The sequence below is a fragment of the Sinocyclocheilus rhinocerous genome, unplaced genomic scaffold, assembly GCF_001515625.1.
Source record: "Sinocyclocheilus rhinocerous isolate Xijiao unplaced genomic scaffold, SAMN03320098_v1.1 scaffold1386, whole genome shotgun sequence".
NCBI lineage: Eukaryota > Metazoa > Chordata > Actinopteri > Cypriniformes > Cyprinidae > Sinocyclocheilus > Sinocyclocheilus rhinocerous.
In genome coordinates this window covers 1668579-1679159 of record NW_015660628.1, presented here as the reverse complement: position 1 = coordinate 1679159, position 10581 = coordinate 1668579, and the positions used below count along the sequence as shown (strand labels likewise).

Genomic DNA, 10581 nt, shown 5'->3' with positions numbered 1-10581 from the left:
GTTTAATGAGGCTGCATGAGTGCAATTAAATTCATAAATTCATGTGGAGATTAATGTTTTAAATATAAAATTTTGAATACAGAAATATGATTCAAATAACTGAAATTATACGTTAAAAATGAAATTAAATCACCAGCAGGTGGTGTCAAGTCACTGATTTTATCACTGAATCATTCATTCAATTGATTCGTTCGAACGGCTGAATCATTCAGGAATGAAGCAAGTGACTGTCTTTATGAACTGACGGAAATCCGTCGTAGCGACGGAACTTTAATCCTTGATTTGAGAGATAGGTGGCGGTAATGCACTTATAAGTCTGCGATCCTCCGAAAAGCAAGAAGAAGACGACACGTCACTTGCCGGCTGTCGAGGACAGTTCAGACTTTGCAGTGCATCAGAGGTAAAAAACAATATAAATACTGTTCAGTTTCTTGCACAGACCGATCGTTTTGTGTCTTTACACATCAATGTATCGTCACAAACCGCAGGGTTTCATTTGGTTTTGTTTGTGTATGTTTTTTTTTACTCTCAAAGCCGTGATTCCCATTCACTTCCATTATAAGACTGACAGACTGCAACGGTTTGAGTTAAAAATCTTCGTTTGTGTTCTACTGAACAAACAAAGTCACCTACATCTTAGATGCCCTGGGGGTAAGCAGATAAACATCAAATTTTCATTTTTGGGTGAACTATTCTTTTAATGTCTGGAAACAATAAAAAGTATCTAAAGAGAAAAATGACCTCAGCATTGGACCAAATATATGTAGTAGTCATCTTTATACTTACCTGCAATACCTATTTGAATGATAAAAGATGAGTAAACAAAATCCGTCTTAAAGCTTGAGACTAAATATACTGGCTTTAGGCTTACCTTTCCCCTCTTGTTTTAGAATGAATGTAGGCCTATCCTGTTTTTTCTTCGTCCTATCAGCAGTTCTTGTTAATTTTTTTAGTATTGAAATTGTCATGTTAACCATACAGTTTAAATAAATACATACATGCATACAATACTGTCTTTTATAGGTGTGCCAGGTGGGTGCAGAATCTCAGGAATGCATCTTTGATGGGGATAAGCTTTCAGCGGCTCCATCACAACTATAGGGTGTGCAGTGCACATTTTCACACTAGCCAGTTTAAGAGACCATCTAATGTGTATGTATATACTGAAAAAATTGAAATTGCCTTCAGAAAAATCATAAAGATGCTTAATATTTGGGGACAATAAACTTTTGACGGGTATTGTATCTGTCTTTCTCATTGTACCTTGTAGCCATGCAGGATTGAAATGGGATGCAGTGCCCACAATGGTTAATGCTCCTACCCCACCACCCCCATTGGACTTGGTGTTAAAGAGAAAGCCACCAAAGACGCGTCAGGAGTTACCACCAAAGAGACGTAAGATAAATACAGGGATTCTTTGAGATGCCAGTCAAATTTTAGAGTGAAAGCTCAGTCGCTCTAGATTTCTTTTAGAGTGAAAGTTATTTCCCTTAACCAGGAAATTAACGTTCTTAGAATTGACAGACAGTTGACCCTGAGAGGTCAAGTAAATATCTACAACGGATCTAAATATTTATAATTAATTATAACTAGTTATGATTAATTATTCATATTTCCCCATGAGCTGATTCGCTACAGTGTACATCACATTATCCATTTTAGAGTGGCAGTGTTATGTGAAAGTAATGAAAGGTGTTTTGCTGCAATGTGATTTTAGTTAATAATTTTCCAAATTTGTGTTTGTTTTACAGGTAAAAAAAGTAATATTGTTTACCTGCCAAATACAGGCTCATCCACTGCAGACAGTGTTCAACAACCCACTGGCTCAGAGACCGATATTACCTCTCCTGATGCTTCTGTAGCAAGACCTTCGATGTCACTGACTCCACTGTTGCCCCCAATGTCATTGCCAACAGGCCTTGAAGCTGCTGCCAGGGAACATGCCCTGAAGATGAAGATTAGGAGTCTGAAGGTACAGGTGTGCAAACTGAAGGCGGAAGTGAACAGGCTGAAGAAGACCAGGAAGGCCTGTGTTAATAAGGAGTCAGTGATGAAGCAGTTGAAGAAACTCTTACCAGCTAAAGCATATGCTTTTGTGAGTACACAGATACATATGTTTCAGCGGAAGGCTGATGGTTTTCGGTGGACCACTCAGGACAAAGCTTTCTTCTTGTCTCTGCTACATGCCAGTCCAAAGTGTTACAGGCTGCTGTTTAAAGCGTTTTCTATGCCATCTGTCTGCACACTGCAGAAGCTTATGAAGTCTATCGATATTGAGAAGACTATTGGCGAACACAGCTATGCTAGAGTGACTACTGACTGTAGAGTAGATGAAACAAGCACCGTATATGCAGATCCACCAGTCACTGCTAATGCGGAAGCCAAAGCTGAACAGGTGGAGCAGCCAATAGACTATACACTTGACCACCAGTTTGATTCCCACCAAATATCTTCTTTTGGTTCTGGAGATCATGGTAAGTGTTCTTTGGTTTTTCTGAATTTTTAGAAAATTCTATGTATTTACACTACAATAACTTGTTGAGCTGATGGACTGCTTTGTGGTCATCCACTCGACTTGTGAGTCAGATAGGTCAAGGAGAGTACTCAGCCAGGACCAGCTATTTTCAAGAACAAAAGAGGTCTAGGCAACTCAGAATCAGAATTGGTTTATTGTCATGTATATGCATTAACACAAGGAATTTCACTCTGGTTAACAGACTAGTAAATATATACAGACATGCCAAAAGCAAAAACAAACTGTAAAATGAGGTAAGTGAAATAGGCCGAAGAAGACCAGGAATGCCAGTGTTAAAGGGGCCATGAACTGAGAAACCAAAATTCCCTTGATCTTTTGACATATAAGAGGTCATTGTACTATAAAACATACAGAATTGTACTATAAAACATAAGTTTCAGAACTCAAAACTTTTTCATTAGTCTAAAAACAGCTTATACTGAAGGCAGTCTGCCAAAACGGCAGCTTTTGGTATGTTTACTCTATGATGTAATAGAGTGGATAAGCACCGCCTTCACAGAAGATCAACGCCTGCTTCTACATCACTGCCTGTTTAGCCCCGCCCACTGATTCACGCTTGTAGTGTAAATAATTAGAAATAGAGGTAAATGCGCAGGTTTACGCAGAAACCAAGCTGTAAAGATGGCTTTGAAGACAACAAGATGTTGTGCAGTGGCAAGTTGTGGAAAAACAGTGTTTGCATTGCCTTCCTTCTGATCCCAACGTTAGGAAAGCGTGAATTAACTTTATTTTTAATGAAGATCCAGACCATGTCTGTAAAAACTTGGTCCTTTGTTCACTTAATTTTGCTGCTGATTTATTTATAAACAAGGCACAATTCGACGCAGGATTTTCAAAAAGAAAAAAGACTTGGATCAGACAGTAATGTCACAAGTGCGAGTAACTGTTTTCATTACGTGGTCACTATTGCTTTGTCTCTTCTTACGGATTGTTTTATATGTATTGAGTTATTTATGCATGTATTATTTTTAGATTTATTTTTTGCATTTTCGCCTTTATTACGACAGGACAGATCAGAACTGACAGGAAGCGAAGTAGGAGAGAGATAGGGGGCGGGATCGGGAAAGGAATTTATGCGTTTTTGACCTAAATCACAGCAGCACCCATCTATGAGCAATGTACGTTTACAGTGGGCGTTTACTTCTGAGTTTACAATCCGCCACGCCTATTCAAACAGAGCGTTCTAATGAGGGGGGTTAAAAACAGGACAGAAAATAGCCTATTACTTCAAAATTGTGATGTTTTTTTATGTAAAATATTGATAACATTATGTGGACCTCAGAGAATGGCACAAAATAAAAAAAGGCAGTTCATGACCCCTTTAATAAGGTGTCAGTGATAACTAAAATATACAGAGAGGGAAAAAATTAAAGGAGCACCTGATTAAAAGAGTGGAGAAATATATCCGATGCAAACATCTGTAAATAAGCCTGCACTTAATCTTAATATTGTCATAATACGTCTACTTTTATTTGTGACATATATATCATTAGGTAAACCTTATGATTAATATTTGTATGTATTTTGTTTTTCTAGAACAGTGATGCTGTGCTGGAGTCTGTTGTGAGGGTGTTCTACCAAAACATGTCCTGGACCGGCTGAGTGATATGAGATGAGGCCACCAAGTTCAGCAGCATTTGCCTTTGACCATGATGGAAGTGTACTGGTTTACCTAGCTGGGTATATGGCCAGTAAGGTTATGGGGAAATTCGCAGTCAGTGAAGATGGTCCCTGCAAGGAGTGTAAAATCTTAACCACAGATATCCCTGCCTATTCACAGTACGCATTCCTCAAGGACAAACAGTACACTGACCTCAATTTAGGAGAGAAGAGCCTTAAAGTGCCCAGCATGGCACTGGTGGATTTAGTCATAGCTCTGGAGTCTAACTTCCAAAGAAAAAAAAATAAAAATAAAGATCAGCTCAGTTATCCACACAGTTGGGCTGGGTGGGAAGCTATTTACCAGTAGGATGGTGATTGTGAGTGAGGGCAGGGGAGTAGTGTGTGACACGGAGAAGTGCAAAAAGTCATTCACCTACATGGTTAGACTCTTTATACGGATCAGAATCCATCACATCTTACGCACCCAAAATTGGCAAATCTCACAGCCAAATTAGGCTCATCTGTAAATTTTATGACACCTACAGTAAATGTTGTATTGTCTTGTATATGTTTTATGTTATCAGTTGTGGAATCCAACCATTAAGTACACATTTAAGGTAGGTTTAGCCTACTTTGAGTATTTCCCTTTTATGCAACTTTACACTTTTAATATTACTATTACTCCACTAGGTATGAAATATATATTGTACGTTTTAATCCCCGGGAACACTGCAAACATGATGATCTTGTAGAACACGATGCATTGCTGTGTCTGTAATAATTGAATAATTAATTTGAGACTGGCTGTAAAAAAAGTTGTTTTTTTGTTTACAGTCTTTCTTTAACAACTTTCAACCAGCATAACAAAAAATGTTTCTGAAGACAATCACCTATTGCACCTTTAATATAAGACAATACTGCAAAAACAGTTTACTGTCAAGCTTTTATAATCCTGTTATTTATTGTCCAACATTCCCAGTTTTTCTGACGCATTGCCTTAATTTAATTTCATATGTTGGTATTAGTGTTATTATATTATAGTGTTATTAGTGTTATAATAGTGGTATTAATATTCAGTGTTTATAATGCTGATACTTGAACTTAAAAGAATTTAAACTGAAACTGACATGGTTTCTAGAGAGCAAAGGGTTTGTGGAAAAAAATGGAAGACTTAAACACAAAGTCTGTAAAATAAACTGTTAAACGGATTTGATGATCACTAGTCTAGTGATTGTACGTTATTCTGTGTTGTCATCATTCAGGTTGGATTTCAGCTTAATGTCCTTTTTGTTTTGTTTTTTTACAAAGCAGCTGATATTGCCACAACAAGAAGCTAGTGGACTGGATGGAAGCATAGGGCTGCTGCTGGGCGCTACTGTTGCAATGGAACAGCCTATTGGCTTTCACTTTTTGTCAATATAAGTTCTTAAATAATATTTAGACAAATTATGACTGATGGAACCCCTTCACTACTTATAGAACGTCAAAGGGGGTAAACATGAAACAAGCCCTTCAAACATCAACTGGCAAAATATCTACTATAACAAATATTTGGATTTTACATGTTACTTGCAATATATAAAGTTAGAAGTCTAATTACTTCATATGGGCAACAAACAATAAAGATGCTTTTTTTAGCCCCAGGCACTGTATACAGGTATAAACTCCAGACACAGCAATAATTACTGCAAAACTCCTAAAATACCACAAAAGTGATAGCTCAATATATTAGCCAGAGCAATGAATTGACATCATTGCCTACAAAAGACTCTCCTGCCTCATGGAAGTTTATGGGTTATGACATAACCTTGGCCTCACTTCATGAATAACCTACTGCATGCTGTCATAATCAGGTTTTAATGGCAATCTTACTGCATGCAGGAAGACCCTTAACCTGATCCCAAAAAATAAATAAAGTTACAGACTGGGTGTGAGAAAGACTACGTGACCTCTTAAAGAGATTAGGTTCTGTACACTTTAAAATCCTTTAATTGGGAAAACGCTTAGACACGTGTGGATCAGATACACATACTAATGCTTGACAAGCACTTTGATTTACAGTAATGTACAGAACTCTAGGCCTGTCTTTTCAATCTTAAATCGCAACGCACACACAACAATATATCCTTTATTGCAGTCAGTTATGTAGGGATTATGCATTTGAAACTACAATGCCAAGACAATAATTTTTACCACAAAAGATGGTTTAACCAATGTGACTAAGACTGTTTGGTGGAAAAGGCTTTGTAAATCAATCAACTCTCATATGCATTATTACCCTAACAATCTCACAGTTCAGCAAGACTGCAACTACTGCAGTGAATGTTTACATCTCAGTCCGTTACGCAACTCTAAGCTGCACGTGTCAGGCTTACCTTCTTCAGAGGATCCGCACATCGTGCCTTTGCCAAGCCCCTTTCCCAACACCCTATAAAGAGCTAAACTATTCCTGCATGCTATTTCTGCAGTGGCTGTGTCTGAAGAAAGAAGTGGATGTTGGGGGCTCTAGAAATAACAGGTAGCCCTAAACATGCAAAAGATCAAGTCCCTTTTCTGTTGCGCTACACCTCCAAAACCGAATTCTTGTCCTACGTGCTGCTCTACCTGGTGAAGATGCCTTTCCCGCCTGTAACAAGACCACGGAGTCTTCCCAGCTCAGGCAAAGAGAAACTTTCAGGACCATCACCTGTCATTCTGGTCAAGACCGCGGAAGAGAAAAGTTGAGCAAGAAGGCCACGCCACACAAAAGTAAGCTACCTACCAGTCGAGCCCCTTCTGGCTTGAGGATGGAGGGTAAAAGCACTTGGATTACGACTCCAAGACCCCCTGATCCTTTAGGTTCCTCGACCCCAACTTCTTCTAAAAGTACTTCTGGCAATAGTACCTCTACAACCAATTTGGCAACAACCTCCTCAGTGAAATCCTCTAGCAAGAAGATGTTTCCTGTCAGCGTTTCAGCAACAAACATTCCAACAAACTCTTCTAGTCCACAGGCTTCATCAGGATCAGGCCATGGACTGAATAGTGAATCTAACTTCTCTCTCAACTTGACTCCTGAGGCCACCTTGCTCCTGCAGAAACGTAGCCGTGAGAAGCAGCTCCGTGCCGTCCGTGGCACCATAACAGCACCACACCAGAAAGACCGTTTGCCTGCCAAGCCAGGTTCTCGATCCAACATCCCACTTGTGAAGATCTCTCTTCTAAACGAGCATCACCGATACGATGACGTGGAATATGAGAAAGATGAACAAAGTGTGGATCAGAGCGTTCTGCTGAAATGTTCTGAATGGTTGCGAGGGGTGGAGAATGCTGCTGGAGCTACAGTCTTGGGTAGAGTGGACAAAATCAGCCAGAAGAGCATTTAACAGATCAGATGCTCCGTGTCCTGTTACTTGTGCTGACTTGAGAAAGGTGGTAGTTTTGAGTAGTGGTCAACTGATATGGGTCCTGCAATGGCTGATGTCAATCCCAGCAACTGAAGAGCTGGGTGCCTTATGGCTGATTATTACTTAGTTTAATGGCAGAAAATGGGATGTACATATAATTGCAACACCTATTTTAAACAAATTTGAACATCCAATGTTTACATTTCACAATGACAGTGAAAACAATTGGTTGTCAAGGCTCCTGGTATATTTTAGACCTGACTTATAGAAAAATAAATGTCCTGTTAATGGACAGAATTATTGGCTGATGCAGCATAATATGGCACCAACAAAGCCAAGGTCATAGGTTTGATTCCCAGCGAATGCATGAATTAAAAATAAAATGCATTGCTTGAATGCAATTTAAATCCCATTTGCCAAATGCATGATGTCATGAAGTCATTGGCCTGGCTAACATATCAGTCTATCACCATTCTTGTGGTATTTTAGGAGTTCTGGACAGATTCTGCGGTAACTATTTATAAGTGGACAACCATGACTAAATCAGTATTGGATTTTTCACATTTCGGCTATTGGTTCACAATGGAAGGAACATTCACAACTGTTTTGGGTATGATCTGACCTCTAAATTAAACATGTACGATTATCCAGAGTTTAAGTGAAATATGCAACCTTACAATGTTGCGTTTATAATTTTGAATTGTATTGCAAATATTCTCTTGGAAAGAGAGCACACTTTCAATTTTTATGGGGATTCATTGCTGTCTGTAAGAACACATCAAGTCTAAAAGCACACATGACTTTGCCGTGTTACTATAAGTGGCTTAAGGGACATGGTTTAGACAGACTTAGCAACTAACAACATCGCTCACTTGTAGCACTTCCTGATCTCATTAACAGAGAGATGCCTTCACTTTTAACCAAACAGCAAACATGGTGGAGGGCACGAGTGGTTATGTTTCTACAACTGCATCAATCCCAAGTAGACATGATAGGAAGTAGAGCTAAGAGTTACGCCAACATTTTCCCTGTTGCAAGTTGCTTTAGATAACATTTACTAAAATACAGTAAAAACAGTAATAGTTTGCAATATTATTACAATAAAAATCTTTTTTACACTATTTTAAAATGCAATTTATTCCTGTGATGGTACAATTCAATAAAATCTTACTGACCCTTGAATGGTAGTCTATGTTAGAATCAAATGTCAAAAGCATGACAACTGTTCAACTGTAAAAGTTACCGTTTAAATGCTACAACTATAATTTAATTAAAGAAATCATAAAATGTAACTTTTTGGCAAACACACTGACTTGATTATGACTTTGGGGGACATTTAAATAACATTTATGGATGTTATCAAGTGACAACAACAAGTAGTCACGTGATAACATCACAACATTTATTCTGTAGTTTATTTTCTCTGGCAAAGACTAGAAATGACTATCTGAAGCCAAATGGGCAGTTTTGCATGTATTTTACATAGATTACATAGAGTCCAATGAGCTAAACATCCCTCCCATTACAACACACGACGCAGAGAGATAATTTGATTAACAAAGTAGTTTGAATGCTGCATAACCTCAAAAATAGGTGTGTATCTCAATCTCCTTTGTGTAAACCAGAAATTTACAAAAGGGAAAAAAACTAAACACCCTCCTCTTAAGTTGAACAAAGCCTTCAAACTCAAGCTATTTGCTGGAGGACTCCTGACAATCCTTTCACTTCACTTCTAAGCTACTTAACTTAGCACGGTAGGCCAATTGTATATTTTATATACAATTATTTTATATTGAAATAAAATACCTACCTATAATTTACAGATAATTCAGCTTTGAGACTTGGACGTAATATTAAAACAAACATGATGGATGGTATTTCAGATGGATGAGCTAGATGAGACTCAGCTGAAGAATCATGTGGACAGTCTGAAGCAGCAGCTACAGTTTAACAGAGAGAAAACATCCGTCGCGATTCCAGAGTGAGTTTCAAACGTAAAAAGTCTACTTTAACAATTGTCATAAAATTGTCTAGAAATTAAAAAATAAATACATAAAAATAATAATTATCTCTCTTTTTTTTTTTTAAATGCACACTTCATTTTTTTTATTTGTATAGATAATATTCATATATAAATGCAAATCATTGCGTATAAAAATCTGAATACATCTGTTCTGAAAATATTAAAATAATATAAATATAGCATTTAAATACTTATTTTGATTTGTGAAGTTCCAAGCTTAGTGAAATAAATTAAGTAAATAATAAGTCTACAGATATTATTTGTGTGTGTGTTAAGTTCTATCCTCCTATTATACATTTATTTCCAGGTTAACTAAATGGATCGAGGAGAAAATTAACGAGGATCCATTTCTGAATCCAGATGTACTGAAGGACAACCCATGGGTGGAGTCAAGTAAATGTGTTATAATATAGTGCAAGAGCTGTCACTCATCACTATGGCAGCAGGAGTGACTCCACCCACAGTCGTGGTTACACTGCCCAACTTTGACTAGGACAGACAAACATGCAAATGTAAATCTGCGTTCTTATTTACGCTTATCATGCCACGACATTATGAAAAAAAGAAAAAAACTTGTTATTTAGTGAAAACGTATTTATAAAAGTATAAGACAACTATACAAGAACACAATAAAAAACAGAGGAACCAGTGCTTTTTCTTTTTCACATATTGTAGATTTTGTAGGTTTGTTTTTTAACTTTACAGTACAAGGTTCAGAACATTTTTGGTTTTTCATGTATTGATTTGAGGTGGTAAATTAACATGGGCTTCATCCACTTTCTCGCCCATATCACTTTAAAGTAACTCCCGAATGTAACCGTTTCTGCGCACTGCATTGGACACACCTTCATTGAAACGAAACCATACGTCACTGTTACCCACGGCTTTACCGATATGCACCACTCCAGCTCCTTTGCCATCTTCACCTGCAGAAAGTGAGATCAGTTCATTTTTAGCATTCAAGTTATGCAGAAGACTTGTACTGTGATTTATTGTACAAGAGTATGAAAAGCATCTATATATATATATATATA

General features: G+C 37.6%; 3 protein-coding genes across 5 annotated transcripts in view; 2 read left to right on the top strand and 1 right to left on the bottom strand.

Annotated features, from left to right (window-relative positions):
- The window catches only part of LOC107725382 (52 kDa repressor of the inhibitor of the protein kinase-like), an 8288-nt gene extending 3310 nt beyond the window's left edge, over nt 1–4978 (top strand). The window contains exons 2-5 of one of the 2 annotated variants that reach the window (XM_016534618.1): nt 1024–1152; nt 1271–1395; nt 1752–2095; nt 4073–4978. In XM_016534618.1, coding sequence (XP_016390104.1) covers nt 1024–1152; nt 1271–1395; nt 1752–2095; nt 4073–4138 — 664 coding nt within the window. In that variant the 3' untranslated portion in view covers nt 4139–4978. Of the gene's footprint in view, nt 1–1023; nt 1153–1270; nt 1396–1751; nt 2475–4072 lie in introns of both variants that reach the window. The other variant, XM_016534617.1, reaches the window with a different exon arrangement.
- Nucleotides 4979–8636: 3658 nt separating this feature from the next.
- On the top strand, nt 8637–10190 carry gng13a (guanine nucleotide binding protein (G protein), gamma 13a). Of its 2 annotated transcripts, XM_016534620.1 has the most exons (3): nt 8637–9278; nt 9408–9505; nt 9855–10190. In XM_016534620.1, exons 2-3 carry the CDS (start codon nt 9408–9410, stop codon nt 9958–9960), a joined length of 204 nt encoding a protein of 67 aa, XP_016390106.1. In that variant the 5' UTR covers nt 8637–9278; the 3' UTR covers nt 9961–10190. The 2 variants fall into 2 exon arrangements, with proteins under 2 accessions (XP_016390106.1, XP_016390105.1); XM_016534619.1 differs by having other exon boundaries at nt 8637–9505.
- A 1-nt stretch (nt 10191) lies between these two features.
- Nucleotides 10192–10581, bottom strand: part of LOC107725360 (chromosome transmission fidelity protein 18 homolog) — a 14911-nt gene continuing 14521 nt past the window's right edge. Inside the window, 1 exon segment of the mRNA XM_016534596.1 lies at nt 10192–10473. Within this exon segment, the coding sequence (XP_016390082.1) occupies nt 10343–10473 (131 nt within the window). The 3' untranslated portion in view covers nt 10192–10342.